At 48.5% G+C, this 24,731-nt stretch overlaps 9 protein-coding genes across 9 annotated transcripts; 7 read left to right on the top strand and 2 right to left on the bottom strand.

The window, feature by feature from the left end:
• Positions 1–18: 18 nt before the first annotated feature.
• ONS95_000807 (uncharacterized protein) lies at positions 19–1,500 on the top strand (the record flags this gene model as incomplete). The annotated part of the gene is made up of 6 exons (XM_058493980.1): positions 19–156; positions 231–339; positions 395–553; positions 684–874; positions 933–1,270; positions 1,326–1,500. 6 exons carry the CDS (start codon positions 19–21, stop codon positions 1,498–1,500), a joined length of 1,110 nt encoding a protein of 369 aa, XP_058364182.1.
• A 217-nt stretch (positions 1,501–1,717) lies between these two features.
• ONS95_000806 (uncharacterized protein) lies at positions 1,718–3,283 on the bottom strand (the record flags this gene model as incomplete). The annotated part of the gene is made up of 1 exon (XM_058493979.1): positions 1,718–3,283. One exon carries the CDS (start codon positions 3,281–3,283, stop codon positions 1,718–1,720), a length of 1,566 nt encoding a protein of 521 aa, XP_058364181.1.
• Positions 3,284–6,110: 2,827 nt separating this feature from the next.
• Positions 6,111–6,941, top strand: ONS95_000805 (uncharacterized protein; the record flags this gene model as incomplete). The annotated part of the gene is made up of 1 exon (XM_058493978.1): positions 6,111–6,941. One exon carries the CDS (start codon positions 6,111–6,113, stop codon positions 6,939–6,941), a length of 831 nt encoding a protein of 276 aa, XP_058364180.1.
• Positions 6,942–7,804: 863 nt separating this feature from the next.
• Positions 7,805–9,007, top strand: ONS95_000804 (uncharacterized protein; the record flags this gene model as incomplete). The annotated part of the gene is made up of 4 exons (XM_058493977.1): positions 7,805–7,880; positions 7,939–8,390; positions 8,495–8,621; positions 8,694–9,007. 4 exons carry the CDS (start codon positions 7,805–7,807, stop codon positions 9,005–9,007), a joined length of 969 nt encoding a protein of 322 aa, XP_058364179.1.
• Positions 9,008–9,161: 154 nt separating this feature from the next.
• Positions 9,162–10,933, bottom strand: ONS95_000803 (uncharacterized protein; the record flags this gene model as incomplete). The annotated part of the gene is made up of 3 exons (XM_058493976.1): positions 9,162–10,569; positions 10,649–10,761; positions 10,826–10,933. 3 exons carry the CDS (start codon positions 10,931–10,933, stop codon positions 9,162–9,164), a joined length of 1,629 nt encoding a protein of 542 aa, XP_058364178.1.
• Positions 10,934–12,106: 1,173 nt separating this feature from the next.
• Positions 12,107–12,910, top strand: ONS95_000802 (uncharacterized protein; the record flags this gene model as incomplete). The annotated part of the gene is made up of 1 exon (XM_058493975.1): positions 12,107–12,910. One exon carries the CDS (start codon positions 12,107–12,109, stop codon positions 12,908–12,910), a length of 804 nt encoding a protein of 267 aa, XP_058364177.1.
• Positions 12,911–14,336: 1,426 nt separating this feature from the next.
• ONS95_000801 (uncharacterized protein) lies at positions 14,337–18,935 on the top strand (the record flags this gene model as incomplete). The annotated part of the gene is made up of 3 exons (XM_058493974.1): positions 14,337–14,726; positions 14,777–18,832; positions 18,906–18,935. The coding sequence occupies 3 exons, from the start codon at positions 14,337–14,339 to the stop codon at positions 18,933–18,935; spliced, it is 4,476 nt and encodes a 1,491-aa protein (XP_058364176.1).
• A 1,377-nt stretch (positions 18,936–20,312) lies between these two features.
• Positions 20,313–21,702, top strand: PHY1_2 (Light-sensor Protein kinase; the record flags this gene model as incomplete). Its single annotated transcript, XM_058493973.1, has 3 exons — positions 20,313–21,537; positions 21,597–21,611; positions 21,695–21,702. 3 exons carry the CDS (start codon positions 20,313–20,315, stop codon positions 21,700–21,702), a joined length of 1,248 nt encoding a protein of 415 aa, XP_058364175.1.
• Positions 21,703–21,890: 188 nt separating this feature from the next.
• Positions 21,891–24,335, top strand: PHY1_1 (Light-sensor Protein kinase; the record flags this gene model as incomplete). The annotated part of the gene is made up of 4 exons (XM_058493972.1): positions 21,891–23,189; positions 23,242–23,931; positions 23,990–24,141; positions 24,197–24,335. The coding sequence occupies 4 exons, from the start codon at positions 21,891–21,893 to the stop codon at positions 24,333–24,335; spliced, it is 2,280 nt and encodes a 759-aa protein (XP_058364174.1).
• Positions 24,336–24,731: the final 396 nt, after the last annotated feature.

Raw genomic sequence — 24,731 nt, 5'->3', positions numbered from 1 at the left:
TCGCCATCAATCGCCATCATGGGTTCAGCAATACAGACTATCGATTTGATTTGCGACCAGAATGATTTTGAGTCGTTACTAGCTACTATCAAAACAATTACGCCACCATGGAAGTATTTCGCTTTCCAAAGATTGACAGGAGGCGTGAACAACACGGTATGTCTTCCATCTGTCTCGTCGTGCTCCAGTCCTGCAATTGTGCCAGATTGAAGATATCTGACTATGAGTAGCTCTTTAAGTTGACGAAGAAAGAATCAGATATGGACGTGAATGAAACCGGCGAGGCTCTTCTGATACGCCTTTATGGTGGTAGCTCGGGCACATTGGTAGATAGGGAATGTACGGCGCCCTGCAGTCAGCCAAAGATGCTTCCTTTCTGACTGTGGCCACATAGGGGAGCTCGACTGCCACACGATTCTGTTCGAGCATGGGCTGGCACCTCGCATCATTTGCCGATTCAACAACGGGTATGCATATGGCTTTGTCCCCGGCAAAGTCTGCTCACCTAGTGACCTGGCTTTGGAACCTGTCTGGCGTGGGGTTGCTCGACGCAGTATGTACGATTTCTCTCCTTCGATGCGAGACTCGCGACCCAAGATTGTGGCTCAACAGAAAAATGCCTACCTAGAAACTGACTAGAGTCATGTTTAATACATTGCAATCTCAGGCTAACACTTGAAAAGTGGCCGAGTGGCATGCTACTTTACCCTTGGATTACCCACCCAGACAGAATATGTGGGTAGTACTGAGTAAATGGCTATCAGCGTTACCGAATTCAACAGAAGAAGAGAAGGAGTTGCTGCGCCGACTGGGTATCGAAGGAGGGCTTATGCAATCAATGTTCTGCAAGACGTATGTGGAAGGCATGCCGGAGGTGAGTTATCAAAATGCTGTGTAAGGACTATCACCTGATTGGTACTGATGTACTATAGCTTGTCTTCACACATTGTGATCTTCTAGCAGGAAATATTATCATTAGACCCAGGGATAGCCAGGGTGGTTCTTCGGAAGATGTCGAAAAGGTCGATTTCATCGATTTCGAATACGCAATGGCAGCACCCGCCGCTTTCGACATTGCTTCCCATTTCTCAGAATGGGCTGGGTATGAATGCGACTACACCCTTCTCCCATCCCAATCGTTACGAAGACGATTCCTAACGGAGTATACATCAACGTACAATAGCCTACGGAACCCCGAAAATGGCATGATAGACCTTGACGAAATGTGCGCTGAAGTGGACAAATTCAGAGGTGTACCGGGCTATGTGTGGTAAGATTGAGTGCGTACATTGAGTTGAAGGCGATGACCTGACTCCGTATTATAGGGGTGTTGCTGCTCTTGTACAAGCTCAGGTTTCGAGTACCGACTTCGATTTCAAATCCTATGCCGATCTTCGAATTCAGGAATACTTGGACTACAAAGCAGAGAAATTTGGTACAAGAGAGAAAGAAGGCAAGGAGTTACCTTTCAGAGAGCGATGTTGGGCCCGTGAAAATTGAACGCCATTGTCTTGAAAGCGAAATCCCACAGATACTCAAGTTCACCGACCGCCGCTTTTGCTCACCATGGCAATCCGAAATTCCTATTGGTGACGAAAATAGACAATACACGTGCAAGTATAGTTATAGCAGACAATTAAAAGCTTACAATGATAGAATGTGAATGGTCCTATCGAAATGCATTGCCCCCCAAAGCCCCTGGGTCACATACATCCCATCACATCCTTGGAGAAATGCTTTCAACCATCACTAATGCCTCTTGAGCATTCAATATCAAATCATGATCCACTCCTCCTTCACCAGCGAGATGAATGAGCAGATCTTTCCATGGTCTCACGGGGAATTTCTTTCTCATCAAGCTTTTATTCTGCTGCATCAATTCTGACCAACCCCCTCGCTGACTTACTGGCACAGACACCTGCTTTGAAGCTAGCATCCAGTCCACATAAGCTTCGGCCGCAGCCTTGAGGTCATGCGGACTGGATGAATCCAGTCGAATGACATTCAAGCCATCCCCGTAGACTTGATCAAGAGCGTTAAACTTCGACACCATACATGGAAGACCGGCGATGGACGCCAGAGCCGGACCCAAGCCGACGCTTTCAACATTCGTAGTATTGGGTGTGTAAATAACGCCGCCATGAGTAGCAGCAGTAAGCCGCAGCAGATCCTTCTCGTCAAGTATCAATCTTTTCCCATTGACTCCAGAAGCAAGGGGGACGCCGCCAAGAAACCGAATATCATCTGTGAGTCCCATGTGCCCAGTAAGGAGTTCTAAATCCGCTGCGTATTGCGGATCTTCTTCCGGATCTCCAAAGATCAACAGATACGGGATCTCCATTCCTCGCTTGACAGAAACCGCTTTGATAGCAGCCAAAACACGGACGGAGATCTCGATGCCTTTGACGGGGAAGATGCGATTCGGACAAAGCAAGATTGGACGTCCGCCAAGTACACCATCTAAGACACCGATACCAGAGAGAAATCTGGAAAAGATACTCGATGCTGGAATCGCAATGTCATGCTTCGGAAATACAGGTAAGACATTGGGAACAACAAGCGGCCGCAGGTCAGTTGGATATAATAGTGTTTCTGGTAGAAGCACATCCGACACAATCGCCCATAGATGCCACGGCACTGCCTGCGGAACAAGCGTAAACTCATTTGGTCTCAGTGGATACACTCGTTCGTTCTTCTCATGTACGGCATAACTACTCAGCAAGTCATGGTCCCAGAACAAGACCCCACCTGGTCGACCACCTCCCCATCGTTGCTCCGCAGCGCGATGAAGCGCCATTGTCACCGGCACAGCGTCAGATAGTGTCATATTGACCGCACACACCCAATCAATATCATTTTCCTCGAACCAGTTCTCGAAGTGAGTCTGATACGGCACCATAATAACATTGATTCTTTCAAGCAAGTCAAGTCTCTGCTCCTCAACTAGTGCGCCGGGCTGTGCCACTTCTCGTCTAATTCGCAGAAGATTCTTTCCATATCCAGGATACGATACTGGAGTTGTGTCCGTGACGGAGAGCCATGGTGGGTAGAATGTTTCTTTGGGGCCGTAGGGGAAGAAGGATTCTTTGTCGGGACGCCAGGAATAGCCTAAGTCTGCTGGGATGGGGAGATTGATGAGAGGTGGACAGGAGGGAGTTTGGGTTATGAGGTCGAGGACGTTGCGGAAGGTGGTGAGGAGGCCGCTGATGGGGAGGCCGTCGCCGCAGATGAGGGCGAGGTTGATGTGCTGCTTACCGGTAATGGGTTTGCTTGGTGCTGGCATTGTAGTTTATTTGCATTTGGGAAGTGATAATATCAAGTTTCTGGAGTAAGGTCTCATCAAAGCATGACTTCTTTGTAGAAGGAAAGACTTCAGCTACAAGTTCCATGGATTCTTGATGGAACAAGCAATCTGTATGCTACAGCAGAAAGCAGCCTCACTCATCATCAGTCTCTTGTCAATTTCCCCTCCCACTCTTTCCACTCCATCGCTTCACTCATGTCCCTCCAAATTCCCCCTCATAACCACCACAATTTCCTTCATCGTAGAAGAGACATGATAAGCTCGATCCTACTGATTGGCTATGTGGTGATTCTCGCTCACAACTTGGTGTCGCACGGCAGCTACGCTTTCGTCATGGGACGTTGTGCTACCTTGCCCTGTGCAACTTTTGACACAGAGGGATGAGTGTGCGTGGGATGCGAGAGAATGAAGATGGAAATGAATCTTGAACGGCCTTTGTGTAGTAACTTTGGTTTGGTGTTGGGAATTGTGTGGGACGTCGTGCAGGTGCCGGCACGTCCTGTGGTGGATTCTCATGTGACCTTCGCAGAGAAATGCCAACGTCCGTCCGAGGCTGAATTCGGCTTCGAAAGGTAGACGGTATCGTCTATCAGATGCCGTTGAGCTGATAGTCGAAGAGATAGACAGCGGTTCCAAGCTTATCACCTTGTTCATTTGGGTATGTGCCCGGGATTTCAAGTCGAGAGAATCCAAGACAGATTCCCTGTAATCCTCTTCCAAAACTCCTCTAAACATTTGAACTTCGCATAATAGCTGAATGAGAGACGTAGCATCATAAATAATGCTTGAGTTGGAGATTGAACCAGTGCTGGGTAGTCAACTTTGAAGTCTTTAATTGCTTTCATCTCAACTAAGCTTTGGTTCAGACTGCAAGAAGAAAGAGACTTTCGCACTCCTCAATCTCTCCTGAGCTCAACTCGGGATTGTTGGAGACAAGATGAGTGGTAAGCATTGACAGCCTCACACCATGTCAATACGGCTCACTGAAAGAAGTCATCTATCGGCGGCACCGGCTCCCCATGACCAACTCCGACTTGGGCAGCAGACCTCAGATGAAGCAATGAGCCTAGAGTATCGAGAGTGCAGAGGCTGGCAGTAAGCATACCTGTGGCACAGTTCATTATCCAGAAGGTATTCGCAGATGTGAGTCGGGAAGATAGTCCGAGCTGAAATCTTGCTCGCACCTGAGTGAGATGATATTCAGCTGCTTACAGTATCGGCCGATAGACTGCATACCAGAGAACTTCTCCGATACCAATGAGAATGCAAGATCTTCAACAACGGCCTCGACTCGAAACTGAGCAGGTGTGTACAAGAATTCCTGCTAACATCATGGGATATGAGAGAACTGTGTCTTAGTACGGGCCTGTAAGACTTACTTGAGTTCTGTTCTTCTGGGCAAGACCCACCATCCCCTCGAAATTTCCTCAACTGACCAGAATTGCTTGTAGCATGGAGGACTGAAACAAAGCAAGGGATTTGGGTGGGCATGGACAAACTTTCGGCAGGGAAAGCTCCAGATCCGGCCGGAAAGGTTAAAACCCCTCAATCATACGAGTTTCCAACATCTGTGACAGCTTCAATCTTGCAGATCGAGTGCGACGGAGACCAGCAGGTCAAATACCGTCGGAGCAACAGTGAAAGTCACCGGAAGGAGTACAGGTAACACTCTAATACGATGTAAACTGCGTAGCGAGAGCTAAACATAGATGCATTCCAAAGTTCCGTGACCTTTTCTAGAACAAATGACCCTGAGCCAACAGAAAAGTTGTTTCCTGCTATTAGGCTCAGCCGTGCCTACCTTGTCCCCCCAATGAAAATCCGGGGTATTGACAATTGTTAGATTTACTCCATTGGCTAATGTCACACTCCGCTTGCCAAGCTGCTCCTATTTGCAGCTCGAGATCAGCCTGGATAACCCGTCGGCAATATCTGCGGCAACATTCCCGAACGGTGCAACATACAAGAAACAGAATAAAGTATGGAATGGGATCAATTTAATTTGACTCTTATCTCAAGAGATCAGACACCTCATAAGGCCGTCCTTCTTCAAATTCCAAACTCTCTATCTGCTTCAACTTCAGACCTTGAAGTTCTGTACCTTATACCATGCGCTTCCAACCTTTGCTTCTCCTGACAGCATGTCTGACAGGCACGCTCGCGCTGCCTGGTCCAGGTCCTGCAACTTTATCAACCGGTAAGCAAATCCGCCCACGATCCCGTTTTTTTGATGCAAAACAGCTAATTTATCTCAGTCCCGAAACCGGTCAAAACGCCTGCAGGTGACTGCTCTCGATCTGGGCTGCTATGCATTGCCGAGATGCACGTTGTTTACAATCAGGCGACTGGCACGTGCGGCTGTGAATGGATTCCCGGATTCGAACCAGCGGTAACAGTAACTGAGAGACAAGATATTGATCCGAAGACTTGCCCAACCATTCGGTGCAAGGAGAAATACCATGCCGTCTACAATCCTGAAAAGACGCACTGCGCTTGTGAGCCAGATAAGCAATACCGGGATCCTTCAGCGTGTCCTCTGATCAAGTGCACTTCTTCAACACGGCCAGTCTACCATCCGGAGACACAGAGTTGCTCCTGCGAGCCTATTCCTCTCGAGTGTCCGAATACAATCTTCTGCGCAGCAGGATGCCACAAGATCTAAGATCCTTTGACGAAGAAATGTGCTTGTCAGGTCACCAATCCCATACCGAAAACATGTCCACAGTTCAAGTGCCTCGAAAACCACCATGTCGTGTACCATCCTGACACAGATACATGCGGTTGCGATCCTGACTGCCCTGATCTGATGTGCATCGCAGAGCAGCGAGTTACATACAACTACACCACCAACAGCTGTTTCTGCAAATACATCTCTGGTCTCGAACCAACCTTGATCCAAGATCGCGCCGCAGAAGCAAACCCCGCCACTTCCCCATTGCCAAAGCCTACAAAAGCAATACTCCCGATTGCTTGTCTAAATACCATGTGTATTTCCGAGCAACACGTTGTGTTCGATAAAGCTACTGGGAAGTGCAAATGCGAGTGGATTCCTGGCTTTGGACCGCCAGCTCCCATTAACCCCAAGCCAACATCTTCTCCCACTTCACCTGGATCCATCAAGCCAACACCAATCAAGCCCAGCTGCCCAGATACCTACTGCATCTCAGAACAACGTCCAACATACAACATTACTACAGGAAAATGTACCTGCGAATGGATACCGGGCCTCAAACCCGGCGTGCCCGCAACTCTCCTCGTAGCACGTGCCACACCATCACGATATCCATCACCCAGTTGTTCAGGTTCAGGCATCATGTGCATCTCCGAGATGCACCCCGTGTACAACGAGACAGCAGGTCGATGCGAGTGTGAATGGATTGACATCTTCCAGCCCCCAAACCTCAGTTGGCCTTCGTCTGTTCCGAGTGTACCGACAACTCCATTGGCAACTTCGTTGCCAACACCAACGACATTCACGCCGATAAGTCCTCGCCCGACACTTCCTCCCATTGGACCGAGTTGCTTGAAACCTGGGTACTTCTGCGTACCGGAGATGCAGCCTGTGTATAATGCTACGAGTGGGCAGTGCGAGTGTCAGTGGATTCCGGGGTTGGGTTCAGTTGCGGTTAAGGCTTAAGGTGGCATAAGGTTTGTTGTATGTGGCGGATGAGGATCTACTATGTTTGGCAATGTCTGACCTGGAGCCTAAAAATCAGTTGTATTGTTCTGACATGAAAAGCATTGATAGTGATTGCAGTATCATCTGTTGTTGTTGATATGGTTCCTCTGTCACCAAACGAGATGCTGAAAACTGTCCCAACCGTGCCTCGCTTGTATTCAAGGTAAATAAAGAAGCGCAACTCAGAACAGAAAGCTACAAGATGTATTTGGAGACTTGACAGGCAAAGCCATTAGGTCGCACAAATTTGAGGTCATGGTGAATTTAAGTACCTTGTTTCAAGCCATGAACAAGAGTTGCGACGGACCCGGGCTCTCACGAAGCCAGAATTTCTTGCCCCACATTTCTCTTCTATTCAGCTCGGCTAAAAGCTGTAAACATCCACCCCCTTTTGCATCAAAGCAAGTTCGTCCTAACAAGAACGGAAGCCCAAATCCAGATCAGTACCTAGAAGTTTGATAGACGTTACACAATGACGTGTAAGGATGTCCTGTGCCAGAATTTGCCTCACAATATGCAACGTGCTGACAGCCCAATCCCGGACTTAAGGTTGTTCTCTCCGGGATATGATGTCCACCGCGACCACATCACCGCTAGACCTTAGATTTTGTCAGTTGCCACAACTACTCGGGCTTTGAATGGTGTATATATATGAAAGATACACAGGGCTTTTTGGAACAAAGAGGACTTGTTCACCAGTCACTTGCTAATAACACCATCCATATTTCCACCACAATTTCCAAGACTACTTCACCGTCGCCTTTTTCCTTGCACATTCAAAATTCAATATCATTTCCTAATAATAACTCAGCATCCAAGAGATGACTCGTTGGTCCTTCTCCTCCACTGGAGACGAGGTAGTCGCAGCCTTCAAAGACCGCGTTCAAGGCAAAACAAGTAAGTCTATTCTCTCACCTCCCAACTTCCCCGCTGGTCCTTCTAACATACCCAACAGTACTCATAACCGGTCCCTCAGAAGGCGGGATTGGCGCCCAAACAGCCCTCACCCTCTCTTCTGGCCTCCCCTCCCACCTCATTCTCACCGGCCGCTCCCTCCCTAAAATCCAACCTGTTATAGCTGCCATCAACGCCTCCCACCTGTCGGTAAAAACAACATTCATAGCCTGCGACCTATCCTCTCAAGCTTCCGTCCGCGCTGCAGCTAAAGAGATCAATGCCTTAGTTGAGAAGATTGATATCCTAATCTGCAATGCGGCGATTATGGCTTGTCCGTATGTGAAGAGTGTGGATGGGATTGAGAGCCAACTTGCGACGAATCACGTGGGACATTTTCTCCTGGTGAATTTGCTCAGGGGGAAGTTGTTGGAGAGGGGCACGAGGGTGGTGGTTGTGGGGAGTAGTGCGTATGCTCATGGTGGTGTGAGGTTTGAAGATTGGAATTTTGGGGTTAGTCTGTCCGCTTTCCATTCCTGCGTGTGCAAATGATAGAGATGGAACATGGAGGAATGTTTTGGGAAGTGAGTTGATCTGTGCTGACAGTTGATGATCAGGATGGGAAGACGTATAATGAGTGGGAGGCATATGGACAATCGAAGACGGCAAATATGCTGTTTGTTAAGGGTCTTGCTAGGAAGATGGAGAAGACCGGTGGATTTGCGTTCTCGTTGAATCCTGGCTGTAAGTGTTTCCTTCCTTTTTGCGAATCAACAAGCCCAACACTCATCTTTCCCTCTTCTGACAACTATACAGCTATCCTCTCAAACCTCCAAGTTCATATGCTCAGTGATGAAGCCATCCTAGCCGACGGTCTCGCCCGAATGACAGCATCTGAAGCGAAGGAAGGGAGAAAATTTGTTCGTGCTCAAAGGAAGACTTTGGAGCAGGGATGTGCAACTACTCTGGTTGCAGCGCTGGATCCGGAACTTGAAAAGTTTAGCGGAGAGTATTTGGACGATGGAGATGTGAGTAAGGTGAAGGTGAGAGAGTATGCGACAACTTTGGAGAATCAGGAGAAGCTGTGGAAGCTTAGCGAGGAGTTGGTTGGGGAGGAGTTTGTATGGTAGAAGAGGAAGGGTTTGGGGGAGAAAAAGTGAAAATTTATTGCTGGCTTTTGCGTTCTTCTATTCTTTCTCGATGGAAACTTTGACCCGGTCTCATGTGCTCCAACATTTGTGTGCCGGTGATCGTTGAGACTTGGTCAGGTTGACACGTCGATACTCAGTCGCTCCCAATTATTTTTACTCCACCGGGTAGAGCAATGACCTGACTATTCACTTGGTCGAGACAAGTAGATAGTGTCGCAGTTCCATCATCAGCTTCAGTGAGACACATTCTTGAGATCCGACTCAGGACATTGCCAGAATAGGTGTAGTCCCATTTCTGGGCTGCTCTTCTTGAGCATCTTGCGAGCATGAGCGTCTCGCCACTAGAATCGGTCAGGCAGCTTGATGGATCAGCAATCGTCCTGATTGTCCCATCACTTCTTGCTTGCCAGACTTGCTCATCTACAGCAGTTGAATTCGCCCAACTTACTCCTTCAGATGAAGCAGTCAAAGTGTTGAGCGAGAATGTATTGAAGATCATGCCTGTTGGTATGCTACCACACCGCCCCTTTGCAGCTGAAAGTCTGAAGATGGCTGTTCCGTGCGAGGGAACGTCATGTGCAGTCACTTGTGTGAAGGCGCTTGTAGACTCCCCAGTCCATAGGTCCTTGATATGAATCGTTTTGAGATCCGGAATTCCTATTCGTACGAAGGAGACGCTATGGCTTGCCGTATTGTTTCCCCGATTTAGAACCGTGAGCAGACGGTCTCCATTTGCGAGATCTTTCGTCAAAACATCCCAAGTTCCATCTTGGCTGACAAGCGTGGCTTGTAAGGCTAGTGGATCTTGGTCAACCGCTATGATTTCCGCGTTACCCAGATATTCGATTTCGGTGGAGTTCAAGTTCGGCATCCAGGAACTGATGATGAGAGGTGCAGAAAATGACGACCACAGAGCAAAGTGCGATTTCCTCTCGTCCAAAGTGTAGTCGAAATGATCGACATTCAGGAAATCTGGGTCATTGAAGTACCCCGGGCGTTGATACCGAGCAAGTCGCACTTCCTGGCCGTAGTTGAACATGATTGAGTCCCATCCCGTGATATTTGGCCAGTACAGGGTAGAATTGAAGACCAGTGAGTCTCGCGAATGACGAGCGAGTTGTCCAAATTTAGGTACCCAGTTCATGACTTTGTACCATTCCGAGAGGCTGGTAGCTTCGGCAAAGTAGGCTGGTGCCGACTCGGAAAATATCATTGGATTGCCGGTGTCTTGTCTGATGTCCTCTAGGACATCGTGCCAACGGCCATAGACTGATTTGTACTCGGCTTCAGTTCCTGTGGGCATGTTGCAACCATCCAGCTTGACATACTCAAAGCCCCAGTCAGCGAAAGTTTGAGCGTCTTGAGCTTCGTATGCAAAGGCTCCTGGATATCCACCACAGCTCAACTTTCCAGCATCAGTGTAGATCCCGGGAATGAAGCCCAGCTCTTTGAGGTAATTTGTGAGCCAAGGGAGTCCATGGGGGAACTTTTGGGTGTCCCATTCCATGGAACCATTGGCAGCACGGGACATCGTGCTCCAACTGTAACGAGGAATAAGCATGGTTTTCTTTGAGGGTCTCGAAGCTGGCATTTGAGCGTAGATAGCTCGAAAGAACTTACCAGTCATCCAGATTAATTCTAGTATATCCTGCATCCAGGAGTCCATACTTGATCATTAATTGTGCGGTCTCAACAAAAACGGTTTCGTTCAAACCACACATGAGAGCTGCCCACTTAGAAGTGAAGAAGTCAGCTGAGGGTCTGAAAGATAAAGAGCGGAAGTGATTGAAAACATACATTGTTGTAACCCATAGGTGGTGTAGGCTGCAGTACCGGCTTGGAAGAAAAGACCAGAGGGAGAGCCCCAACCAAGACAGCCAGGTATCTGAACAGATTGGATGCCATAGTATCCAGACGACGAAGGGCAAGATTGAAACAAAGAAGTACTAGGTCTAGAAATGGACTTCTGGGCTCGTCCAAATCAAAGAATTCAAAAGAATGGAACGCCATCTCGTCCACGTTACTGGTGTACTGCTTATGAAGTGGAAGGTCCCTTGATCCGCAACTACCGGATTCTTACACTAGTAACACTACCGGCACAGCACATAATCTGTTTAATGAGAACGGATCGTCATATCCCACTATTGATACTGTGAGGCGTAGTAACCCTCTGTATTTCCTTGCAGCAATAGGTGAAGAAGAGACCAATTGTCTCTCAGTTGACCACTTGTCATGCCATACAGGCAGAACGTCCAGTGCGAATTGTTCAAAGTTGGGTTGATTGAAACGTTACTCGACACCACGTGGGATTCGGCTCGACCCTTCAGATATTACGATATAAATAGAAGCTCAGTAGACGCTGCTGTATAAGGACGGTTAGAACGGCTGTATGTTGATCGGGATAATAAAGGTTACACGACGGCAATACCCCCATCACACTTCCCCGCTTCTGAGGCTTGACCAGATCTGGGGCAGTCCTTGGCAGCAAATCCACGAGTTTCAATATCATTTCGCGTAGGAGGGGCGAGATGATGTTGAATTTTTCGCGTAGAACCTTCGCCTCTGATCCTAGCAAAATAGATTAATTAGAGTCGGGGCCATTTCCGACTGCTTAGTGTGGAGATTCTCTCCTCAAAATAACAGTCTTGGCAGTCGAGCACCAGCTTGCCCCAGATTCTGTCGATCAGACCAATGTCTATCGTAAGTCGCTGTCTCGATATCGAAACAACGCGCACTGATGCAAATAAACAGACACTGTTGTAATTATAGTATAGGAGGAAAGCTGAATCCACTAAAATGGCCTGCAAGTGCCGGTTCCAGGTCCTCTCGTCTGCTAAATCACATAATGTCGATATCGATCTATTCAGCCTGAGTCCTTCCTTTCTTCTCGTTCCCACGCGTGTGCACTTCACATTATTTCGCAATCGCGAATAGGCAAATACCATGCCAATTCCATGAAGTTGAAACTCTATTGATCTTTCCCATTGTCGCCCACTTGTTTTGATTCATGGTGTGAAGGTCCCTTTAACGAGAGTGGATATTGTGAACGTTTCGTTCATATGCACGCCCTTCGACAAGATGGTCAACCCTGCTTTCGTGCTTCTGCCTCTTTATGTGTATCCGTATAACGAGACGTCTTGGAGTAACATCACGGCATCGATCATCGCACATCCAAACCTGAACTTCCAGGTTATTGTTGCGCCGAACCTGGCAAACGTCTTTCCGGACAAGAACTACGAAGTTGCTCTCGATGGGTTGAACAGTTTCCCGAATGTCGTCACCCTGGGATATGTTCCTATAAACTGGATCCACCGAGATCTCGAGATGGTACTCGCAGATATCAGTTGCTATGCAGCTTGGCCGACACATACCAACCCGAACATTGCCGTTCAAGGCATATTCTTCGACGAGACGACTTCAGCTTTGACTGAAGAGACGTGGGCGTATATGAGCAACATAACGACTTTCGCAAAAGAAGCTCTCGGGCCTGGCAAACAACATATCTCGTTCAATCCCGGCGTAGCTGTTGATAGAGCTTTCTACGATTTGGCCGATACGGTCAATGTTTTCGAGAATGAATGGGCGGCGTTCAATATGTCGGTCTTGACCTCAACACCGATGGATCTGCATGCAAGATCCACGTACCTCATACATGACTTCCCTGGCGACAAATCACTTCAAGCTGAAGTGATACATGACCTTGCAGATGCAAACGTAGGCGGGATGCTGCTTACGACACAGCCGAGCTACACAGAGCTATCCGAGATGTGGGCTGAATTTTGCGAAGAGTTGGCTGATAATGTTGGTGGTAGTCTTCCGCCAGAGTTGTTGCCGATTGACTCAGCCAGTCCCTCCACCATAGCTGTCCAGATGTCGGAGTGAACGAGATGACTTTGCATGGAATGTCTGAATTGTACATACGAGGAGTATTTGGAAACACAGAAGTGGCGTTCGGTGACTGATGATAGTCAGTATGAATCATACGAGCGGTTCAATCATTCAGAGGCTGCAGCCAAGAGTCAATCGGGCAGGTATGCTCGACGGTCAATCTATCCCTACCCTAATAGACCAAGAGCAGTTTCGTTACAATGAACGATTGCTTGTATAGAAGAAGGGAACAGTACAATTCCAAATCATGTATCCGAAGAATACAAAGCCCAAATACCTGGGGAGGTCGGATAGACACAGGATTTTCGAGAACCTTGTTCGGCCGAAGTCCCCCGAAATGGAAACCCGTATTGTCAGCATTCCCGCACTGCAACTGCCCACAGCCCACCTCATTTGTTTCTAGCGAGATTCGAGTCAGCACAAACGGTCCACTTCTGTCAGCTTTTCTCTTCAAGTTTTGTCAGCTTTCGTCCTCAAACCACAGCGGCGTGACTTGGATCTATGCTTGGCGAAGTGGACTATCTATCTCTCCAAGTTCTCTGATGATGCGTGATCTTCGGAATGAATATCTCTCCGCGTGGAGCCTCATGTTTGGTGACTCAAACGGCGTGCCCTTGCTGCACATGCTCACAGTCCATGAGCACCAGTACAGCTGTTGCAGTAGCTTGTGAGTAGGCACGCAAAAGAAACCCGAGGCCATACCCGCAATCATTCTGTCTCTTCTTCGAAGAGGTCTGACTACTCTGATCAGCATTTGGAAGCAATAGCCTTTGCCCCTCCCCTCCCCTCCCCTTGTGCTCCCTCAGCCTCGTTGCTCGCAGGCGTCCACCCAAGAAATCATAGCCACTCATTATGACTCGGGAAATGCACAGATAGCCATTTCAACTAATCGCGTAGCGTGCCTGCTTGGCTATCAGTTACCCTTAAGTGGCTCCATCAAGCCGAATTGTCAATTCCGCAAAAGCAAATCCACCACGAGCGCCGTCCCCCACAACCCGAGGGCTAGTGACGAATAGCAAATGCAGAAAAGCACAAGGGCCATTATAAACTTACCTACTACGTACATGGTCGTCTTATGATCCACTTGGACAAGTCCGATCTTAATCCCGGATTGTGCAGGACTTGACCGAGACCTCAAAAGTCCCCTTGGAAAAAGTGTTTATTGTCAAAGCTGCCCGCCACTTGCATCGCCAACCACACAGCAGCACTCTTTCCTTTGCTCCTCTTCATTCCTTTCATACCGTGCCGAAGCTCTCTTTCCAATTCTTGAGGAGACTCTGTCACAGGCGTGTACTCTTCTTTATATAATACATCAGTTCTATTTCTTACGTAGCAAGGGAGCCTATCATACCCCAAGCTGTCAGCCAAACAGACTTCGGTCAGGGATTTAGGCGGGGAACGCCCTGTCGTGCACGACAACATGTCTGAGAAGGGAAACCACGAGCAAGCTCCCAAGGCGCTCGAGGAGTCGCCAATTGAGATTTCCAACAGCACTGCACGAACCTCAATTGATACGGCGGCAGATCCTGAGGTGCAGCGGGAGAATGTGCGTCACGCAAATCCCCATGGCTTCTCTTCCACAAGCACAGGTGTGGACGTGAAGGCCGCTGAGGAGGAGTTCGCGACACTGCAGAGGGAGTTGTCGGGCATAAGCCAAACCAGCAGGCGACTTTCGAGAACACAATCCAGGCAATCGAGACATTCAAAGAAGGGTGCAAGCGAAAAGGACGTCGAGCAGCTTGCGTCGGAGGATTCGACCACTGATGAGGAGCCGTTTGATCTAGAGAGCACGCTGCGGGGGAATCACCATGTATGCCATTCTCCAAGAATGCTCCAATTCAAAAGCTAATTTTTTTCTAGGCCGAGCAAGAATCTGGTCTTCGACCTAAGCATATCGGCGTCATTTGGGACAACCTCACAGTGTCGGGAACTGGAGGAGTAACCAACTTTGTCAGGACCTTCCCCGATGCGTTCATCAGCTTCTTCAATGTCTTCGAAACAGCAAAGAACATTTTTGGCGTGGGCAAGAAAGGCAGGGAGGTCAATATTTTAAAGGATTTCCGGGGTATCGTCCAGCCCGGAGAGATGGTTCTCGTTCTTGGCCGTCCTGGGTCCGGTTGCACGACATTCTTGAAAGTCATTGCGAACCAGCGGTTTGGCTACACTGGCGTGAACGGAGAGGTCCTGTACGGTCCATTCGATGCAGAGACATTCGCCAAACAATATCGAGGAGAAGCTGTGTATAACCAGGAAGATGATGTGCATCACCCCACTCTCACGGTTGGACAAACACTGGGTTTTGCATTGGACACTAAGACTCCAGGAAAGCGTCCTCAGGGAATGTCAAAAGCAGACTTCAAGGACAGAGTTATCACAACTCTACTGAAGATGTTCAACATTGAGCATACACGGAACACGATTGTCGGTAACCCCTTCGTTCGTGGTGTATCCGGAGGTGAGAGAAAGCGAGTTTCTATTGCCGAAATGATGGTAACAGCAGGCACCGTTTGTGCTTGGGATAACTCTACTCGCGGTCTAGACGCTTCGACTGCCTTGGACTATGCCAAATCTCTCCGCGTTATGACCAATATTTACAAGACAACCACCTTCGTTTCATTATACCAAGCTTCGGAGAACATTTACAAGCAATTCGACAAAGTCCTGGTGATTGATGCTGGACGCCAAGTTTACTTCGGACCTGTAAGTGAAGCTCGAGCTTACTTTGAAGGTCTTGGATTCAAGGAGAAGCCTCGTCAGACTTCGCCCGATTTCTTGACCGGCTGCACAGATCAATTTGAGCGAGAATATGCTGATGGGCGATCATCCGAGAATGCTCCACACAGTCCTGATACATTGGCAGAGGCGTTCAACAAGTCAAAATTTGCAACTGACCTCGGCAACGAAATGGAGCAATATCGAAAGTCAATCGCAGAGGACAAGCAAAGACAAGAAGATTTCCTCACTGCTGTGCATGACAGTAAGCGAAAGGGCGCATCGAAATCTGTCTACAGCATTCCGTTCTACTTGCAAGTCTGGGCATTGATGCAACGTCAATACCTCATCAAGTGGCAAGACAAGTTCTCGTTGGTTGTCAGCTGGATCACCTCCATTGTTATTGCTATTGTTCTTGGAACTGTATGGTTGAACTTGCCAAAGACTTCTGCAGGTGCCTTTACTCGTGGTGGTCTTCTCTTCATCAGTTTGCTCTTCAATGCCTTTCAGGCTTTCTCCGAACTCGCAAGCACCATGATAGGTCGCCCAATCGTAAACAAGCACAAAGCGTACACTTTCCACCGACCTTCGGCCCTGTGGATAGCTCAGATCTTGGTCGATCTGCTCTTCTCCGCAACTCAAATTCTGGTGTTCTCAATTATTGTCTACTTCATGTGCGGTCTGGTTCGAGATGCTGGCGCATTCTTCACTTTCTATATCGTTATCGTTAGTGGTTACTTATCCATGACCCTTTTTTTCCGCACGGTGGGTTGTCTATGCCCCGATTTCGATTACGCCATCAAGTTTGCAGCAACCATCATTACTCTTTTCGTTATTACTTCTGGATACATCATCCAATATCAGTCCGAGAAGGTTTGGATTCGATGGATCTACTGGATTAATGCTCTTGGTCTTGGGTTTTCTGCTTTGATGGAGAACGAGTTCAGCCGGCTCACACTCACTTGCACTGGAGAGTCTTTGATTCCATCGGGGCCTTCATATACCAATATCGACAATCAAGTGTGTACCCTCGCGGGAAGTGTCGCCGGAACGGATCAAGTCTCTGGCTCTGCGTACATCACTGATGGCTTCTCCTACCGACCAGAGGAGCTTTGGCGAAATTTCGGAATCATCGTCGCTTTGATCGTCTTTTTCTTGATCACCAACATGACATTGGGAGAGTGGATCACATTCGGTGCGGGTGGGAATGCTGCTAAAGTCTTTCAGAAGCCCAACAAGGAGAGAGATGAGCTTAATGCAGCTCTTATCGCTAAGCGTGACGAGCGAAGAGCAGCTAAGGGTAATGGTGTCCAAGGTTCAGAGATTAATATCACATCCAAGGCAGTTCTCACTTGGGAGGGCCTAAACTACGACGTTCCGACTCCGGCTGGACAACTCCGTCTTCTCACCAATGTTTATGGTTACGTTAAACCTGGAGAGCTTACTGCTCTCATGGGAGCAAGTGGAGCTGGAAAGACCACCCTTCTCGATGTTCTGGCTGCACGTAAGAACATTGGTGTTATCTCTGGTGATATCCTTGTCGATGGTATTGCTCCCGGCAATGCTTTCCAGCGAGGAACTTCCTATGCCGAGCAACTTGACGTCCACGAAGCTACCCAGACCGTTCGTGAAGCCTTGAGATTCTCAGCTGATCTTCGCCAACCTTTCGAGGTGCCACAATCGGAGAAATATGCTTACGTTGAGGAAATTCTCAGTCTTTTGGAAATGGAGGATATGGCTGATGCGATCATTGGAGATCCTGAATCTGGTTTGGCTGTGGAACAGCGAAAGCGTGTCACTATTGGTGTCGAGTTGGCTGCTAAGCCCGAACTCCTTCTCTTCTTGGATGAACCTACATCTGGTCTTGACTCCCAGTCCGCATTCAACATCGTCAGATTCTTGAGAAAGCTTGCAAGCGCTGGACAAGCCATCCTCTGCACCATCCATCAACCTAACGCTGCACTGTTCGAGAACTTTGATCGTCTGTTGCTTCTTCAAAGAGGTGGACAAACTGTATACTTTGGCGACATCGGAAAAGATGCCTGTGTTCTGATTGATTACTTGCACAAACACGGTGCTGACTGTCCTCCGGACGCCAACCCTGCCGAGTATATGCTTGACGCCATAGGAGCTGGACAAGCTGCCCGAGTCGGTGACAGGGACTGGGCTGAGATCTTTGCCGAATCCCCAGAACTTGCCAACATCAAAGATAAGATCTCACAAATGAAGACGGAACGACTTGCGGATGTCGCCTCACATGTCAAGAAAGATGAGCGAGAATTCGCAACGCCGCTCATGCACCAACTTAAGGTCGTCCAGAAGCGAACCAACCTAGCATTCTGGCGCTCACCCAACTATGGCTTCACGCGTCTCTTCAACCATGTTATCATTGCTCTGCTCACTGGTCTCGCCTATCTCAACCTCGATGATTCCCGCCAATCTCTACAGTACAGAGTCTTCGTCATCTTCCAAGTCACTGTCCTTCCCGCTCTGATTCTCGCACAAGTCGAGCCGAAGTACGCCTTGTCTCGAATGATTTTTTTTAGGGAGAGTTCTTCAAAGATGTATTCCCAGTTCGCTTTCGCTTCCTCCCTGGTCGTGGCAGAGATGCCTTACTCCATCCTCTGCGCCGTGGGATTTTTCTTGCCCATCTACTACATGCCAGGCTTTCAATCTGCTAGCTCGCGCGCCGGTTACCAATTCTTCATGGTCCTCGTCACCGAGCTCTTCTCCGTCACCCTCGGTCAGATGGTAGCGGCCATCACACCCAGTCCCTTCATTTCTGCGCTTCTTAACCCCTTCATCATCATCACCTTCGCCCTATTCTGTGGTGTCACAATACCCAAGCCCCAAATTCCTAAATTCTGGCGCGCCTGGCTCTACCAGCTCGACCCGTTCACACGCCTGATCGGCGGCATGGTGGTGACTGAACTGCACGGCCGAGAAGTAACTTGCACCTCTTCAGAACTCCAACGCTTCTCTGCGCCCGGCGGCCAGAACTGCGGAGAGTACATGACCGATTTCTTCCAGGCTGGCGGGCCGGGTTATATTGTCAGCAATGTGACCAGCGCTTGCGAATACTGCGCTTTCAAGGTCGGCGATCAGTTTTACTCTGGTCTTGGATTTGACTTTAGTAACCGCTGGAGAGATCTTGGGATCTTGATTGCTTTTATTGGCAGTAACTTGGTTTTCCTGTTCCTTGGTGTAAGTCATTCCTTTATCTTTTCCTCCTCTCATCATCGCAACTGTGTGAATTGCTTGCTGACCGTCTCTACAGTCAAGATACCTCAACTTCAATCGCAGATAAAAAGTCACATTAGCGCAGCGCAGCGGCACGCAACAAAATACGTCTTTCTTTATTATTTTGTCATTTACAAGCATATAATCAGTAATGCGATACCATCGGATTTATTGGTTTTCATTTTGTCACATTCGAACTATGTTTTAGAGGTGGCATGTATGTGTAGAAGGTAAATGGGGCCAGATGGTGGGTGTATATAAAAAAGGAGAGATCTACAAGAATGAAACTCAACATTAAGTAGTATTCGGGGCTTCCTCGCTTCTACGGCTTTGGATGATACCTAAGGTATTTTATGATTAACGTTCACCGCGGGAATACATCGGCTTGCAAGCATCTTCAGCTTCACAAGGGTCAACAAACCCAATTCTCTCTGCTCCACACCATTGGGCTGGTGGGAGCAGGGAACTCTTCGCCACCTTGCTTAATATGCCCAAACTCCAAGAGGAAGAGCAAGAAGTTATCGCCATTCGACTTGTCAATCTATTGTTTCGTCATGATCTAATAACGATAATAGCTTTAATTATTACATATTTAACTTCCCTTTCCTTGTGAAATCCGTTACTTACCTGGCTTAAAAGTGCCGGAGCTACCTACCTACTGTAGGTAGGCAGGGCAGGTACCTTATCGAGGGAAGATCCGACGCCACGTGCTCGTCAATAAATCCCTCCATGGGATTTTGAACTCGCATCTGTCCACGACTGCATTTATCAAAACTCGGATGGAGATTACTATGATGCTTGACTCGGTCTCAGAAGTTGCTTGAGCGATATGCCAAGAATGGGGCAACGAACCAGCCGTGTATGGCTATTCTCAAATGAGAATGAGAGTGAGGCAGAGTCTGCATGCAGCCCTTTGACCCTCTGCAAGATGTCCTCACTTCCAAACTTTCGATCAGATCAGATCAGAATGTTTCCCAACTCAAGTCCCCATAGATCTCTTTTGGCAACGAATCAACCAAAGCAAAGCGACCCCTCCAGTGAGGCGCCTCTCTGACATACAGGGTTCAATGCGCAATCGCCATCGACCGATGGTGTCCATGAATCGCTGCACAAACGATCCATAGTCACCTCACCTTGCAGGCTTGCAGCTGTCACAATTCAAGCGAAAAGTGGCCTGATTTTCCTCGCCTCGAGCAGGCTGGCTAGGCTTGCCACCAGAAACTCTCCTCTCTCAGCCACAGCTGCGATCTGAACCCTCTAGGTATCCTCTCTCGCCTCTGTGCTGCACATCACAGCTGGTACTACTACCACTACCACCCACCTCAGCAAGCTCGACCTCGTCCATCTGCTCCAGAACCATCTTCAAACCCTTTGCGCAAACTGGCCGAACGTCGACGAGGGGGTTCAGCCCTGCGAAGACTTCCGCCGTCAAAAATGCTAGAGGATGTCGAATATTCCGGGCATTTCAAAGCCTGTCGTCTTCCTTTCAAGTGAAGACTTTGCGGTTGAACGTGTATTTCCCATCAGGAATCTGGTCGGGGACGCGGACTCGACGCCCAGACCCGAGAATGTGCAGAATGCTACGGCAGATGTTGATCCGATAGACTTACCCTTCAGAATTGCAGAAGAGCTGGTCGCGATTGATGGGCAGGAAGAGACCGATGTCAAGAAATCGAAGGATCAAGAAGCTGGATCGCCATATCTTCCTCCGCCATACCCGCCAGTACCACCATCCCATACGCTTCGCAGGCTCCCCTCCGATGAAGGCGAAGCAGACTTATCGAAGTCGAACGATAGCTTGGGATTCCAAAGGAAGAGGACTGAGAGAACGCAATTAGTTCCCGCTACTACCAGGCCGCCAGGCGTTTTTCCAGGCATCATATCGGACCCCTCGCGCCAGAAGTTCCACCGATGCGAGGACGAGCCCATTCATACTCCAGGGGCAATTCAACAATATGGAGTTCTATTGGCTTTGAAGTACGATAAGGATGAGAATCTTGAGGTCCGGATCGTGAGCGAGAATTCTCGTTGGGTACTCGAGTACACTCCTGAACAACTGTTCAATCTCAAATCTTTCTTGGACATCTTAGATGCCGAGTCTCGCGAAAATATAGTTGCGCAGGTCGAGCATGCCCTCCACGAAACTCCCAAGGAGCTCAATGAGGATACACATCTCGACATATTCGATGTCTCCTTGATCGTGCCAAATGGAACCCTCAAGCGGCTCTGGTGTGCTCTCCATATTTCGAAAAGAACCAAGGATCTGGTGATCTTGGAGTTCGAGGACTTCTCAGATGTGTTCTATCATCCGGACGTTCCTGATAAGACATTACCTGACACGCCAACCCAAACCATCGATCTAGAGGTTCATCCTGAGGAGCGACTCAAGAGCATTACTCGCGAGAGCGCTCCTCTAAGAGTCCTCCAGATCTCGCGACACCAGAGACTGGTTGGTGTCTCTTCCATGAATCTTTTTAACGCCATGATACAGGCGCAGCAGCAATTGTCAGCAGCCAAGTCTGTACAGCATGTTTTAGATCTTGTCGTGGGCATCATTTCGGAACTGACGGGCTTCCATCGAGTGATGTTCTACCGCTTCGATGTCCATAAGAACGGGTGTGTGGAAGCGGAACTCGTTAATCCTCAAGCAAGTTTGGACCTGTATAGAGGTTAGTACTCCTGCTTCATGGTTTTGTATCTCGGGCGTCTCACTAACTTCGTTCTATAGGTCTCCATTTTCCAGGTACTGTTTTCCATTGACTTTTTTGGGGGGGAGGGGCACCATGTATCTAACATGTGGCATTAGCGTCTGATATTCCTCAACAGGCTCGTGAACTGTACAAGATCAATAGGATTCGTATTCTCTATGATCGTGATGCGGAGACAGCTCGTTTAGTAAGAATCTCTTGATTATCTTTTCATCAAATCGTAGTCCATTCGCTCAGTGCTGACCGTTTAGGTGTGTCGCGATGCGGAAGCTTTCTCAGTGCCCCTGGATCTTAGCCACTCGTATCTTCGCGCTATGTCACCAATCCATCTCAAGTATTTGGGCAACATGGGTGTTCGATCTTCTATGTCGGTTTCCATCGTGATTGATGATGATCTTTGGGGATTGGTAGCCTGCCATGGTTATGGAGATTTAGGTATCCAGATTCCCCTCCCGGTGCGTGAACTCTGCCGAAACATCGGCGAGTGTGCAGCAACAAATATCCAACGACTTCTCATGATGCAGCGCCTTGAGGCAAGAAGACCACCTGAGAAGGCTCCTCCTACTCAGAATCCTGCAGGTTTCATTGCAGCATCGTCAGCGGATCTGCTACGAGTATTTGATGCAGACTTTGGGCTCCTCAGCATTCACGACGAAGCCCGGGCTATCGGCAGACTTGAGCCATATCGAGAAGCGCTTGCCCTGCTTGCGTACTTGCAACATCGCCGATTCACGACCGTATTCGCTTCGCAACACATCAAACAGGATTTCCCAGATATTAAGTATCCTCACGGCATCAATTCCATATCTGGATGCTTGATTATTCCACTGAATGTCTGGGGTAATGACTTCCTGGTCTTCTTTCGCAAGGGGCAGCTTCGTGAAATCCGATGGGCTGGCAACCCGTACGAGAAAATCAAGAGGGCCGGAACCGAATACCTGGAACCAAGAATGAGTTTCAAAAGATGGACCGAGACAGTGGCTGGGCTGAGTAAGGACTGGACTGAAGATCAGCTGGAGACAGCTGGGGTGCTGAGTCTTCTTTATGGCAGGTTCATTGAGATATGGCGTCAGAAGGATGCAGCCGGCCAGAACGATCGAATGACGAGGCTCCTCATCAGGAACTCTTCACATGAAGTTCGAACGCCACTAAACGCCATTGTCAATTATCTTGAAATGGCACTTGAAAATCCTATCGACGATGCTACCAGAGATGTCCTGGGTAAAGCACACAAAGCCTCAAGATCCCTCATATACGTGATTGACGACCTCCTCAATCTTACTAAAGCCGAAGAGGGCCCCATAAATTCTCCCGATGAGACTTTCGACCTTGGAGTTACGGTATCAGACGTCATTACCCAGTTCAGGAAAGAAGCGATGAGGAAGAATTTGGATTTGACAGTCTCCACGCATCAGGGCATACCCGAGATGGTTAAGGGCGACGCTTCTCGTCTTCGACAGGTCCTATCAAATGTCGTTAGCAACGCCTTCCAGCATTGTATCGAAGGTGGGATCAAGGTGGATATTCGACCGATCAAGACTCGAGAAACTAGCTCTGTCATCGGCATTACGGTTCAGGATGCTGGAATCGGCATGAGTGAGAGTCAGCTAGATGTAAGTCAATGTACTCCGGCACAAGTCCAAATGCTTACAGGCTCTCTTACAGGAATTGTTCCAGGACTTTGAACAAGTTATCGACGAAGACAATCTCTCCGGTGAAGTGACATCGACATCGTCCCTGTCAGATGACCAGCCTCTGGGAGTTGGTCTTGCCGTTGTCGCTCGGTATGTCAAGAACATGAAGGGCCAAATCAGAGTTCAGAGCGAGCTTGGGAAAGGAACTATCTTCGGGATCGAAGTACCATTCCAGCATGCCATCGAGGAACCTGGTCAATCTGTCCCCATGGGCCCTCTTTTTGAAGCTAAAGAGCCGACCTTGCTCAAGGCCCTGTCAGACAATGGTAGCACGCCACTTGTGCCATCTCCTCGCCAGGAAATGGAGGGTATAGCGGAAGCTACGCCGAACTCTCTACCGAACGAGACGGTTGTGCCATCGCCGCACGAGGATCCAGCCTTTCCAGCTCCGCCGGACACTCACAGTGGAGAAATGTCTAGCCATGGAAATTCGTCGCGGTCAACATATCCTTTCCCAAATATGGGTGGCGACAAAGCAGAGTATATGAGGGATCCTCTTTCTGTACTCATTGCAGAGGACAACCCGATCAATGCAAGGCTCCTGATTAGGAGGCTTACGAAACTGGGGCATAGCGTAGAACACGTGAATGATGGGCAAGAATGCCATGATCAATTCGCACTGAATCCGCATTCAGTGGATGTAATTTTGATGGATATACAGGTAAGTCAGCAGCCCACTTTCTTTGTTGGTGTCGAAGACAAGTGCTTATGAACTGCAGATGCCACTGGTCGATGGAATGATGTCAACCAAAATGATCCGCATATTCGAGAGAGAACTCCAGGAGCTCAAAAAGATCCGACCGAGAGTTCCGATCATTGCTGTATCGGCCTCGCTCTCGGAGAGTAAAAGATTTGATTACATACAAACTGGGTATGTTTCGTTTCTCTTTGTTTAATTACGGAACCTTACTAACCGAACACTTTAGATTCGATGCATGGATCTTGAAGCCCATTGACTTTGGCAGACTCGATTTTATACTGAAAGGAATCAAGTATTCCGAATTGAAGAGGAACGCTCTGTATGCTCCTGGAAATTGGGAGGGCGGAGGGTGGTTCATATCCTGAATATGGGCCAGGGCAGGGTACCGAGGCGCTCATCCGTGGGAAACGTGTGAATAGGGGTATTAGAGTTATGATCCGGAAGACTAATGGGCGAGGATGGCATGACACTGATGACAGACACGAGTTGGACACGATATTATTTACAACATATACCACCTTTCAGTAAATTTACTACATCGTATACAGAGGAAACTTTATAGCATTGCCAATTCTGACCTGCAGATGTGAGTCCAGACTATCAGTGCGGTAATTACCTGGATTTTGCAGCACAGAAACAGTGCAGAACACTTCTGGGAAAACAGTTTTCCTAGCCGTACACGGCTATAAAAGGAAAGGTTGTGTGGAGACCTCCCAGGGACCGAGGTTTAATTACGTCTTTACAAGCTGTAGCTGTTCGCC

Source organism: Cadophora gregata (genome assembly GCF_030347475.1).
Source record: "Cadophora gregata isolate MNR1 chromosome Unknown scaffold_1, whole genome shotgun sequence".
In the NCBI taxonomy this organism is placed as follows: Eukaryota; Fungi; Ascomycota; class Leotiomycetes; order Helotiales; family Ploettnerulaceae; genus Cadophora; species Cadophora gregata.
The sequence above is the reverse complement of the archived record's forward strand: the minus strand, read 5'-3'. Positions and strand labels throughout refer to the sequence as shown.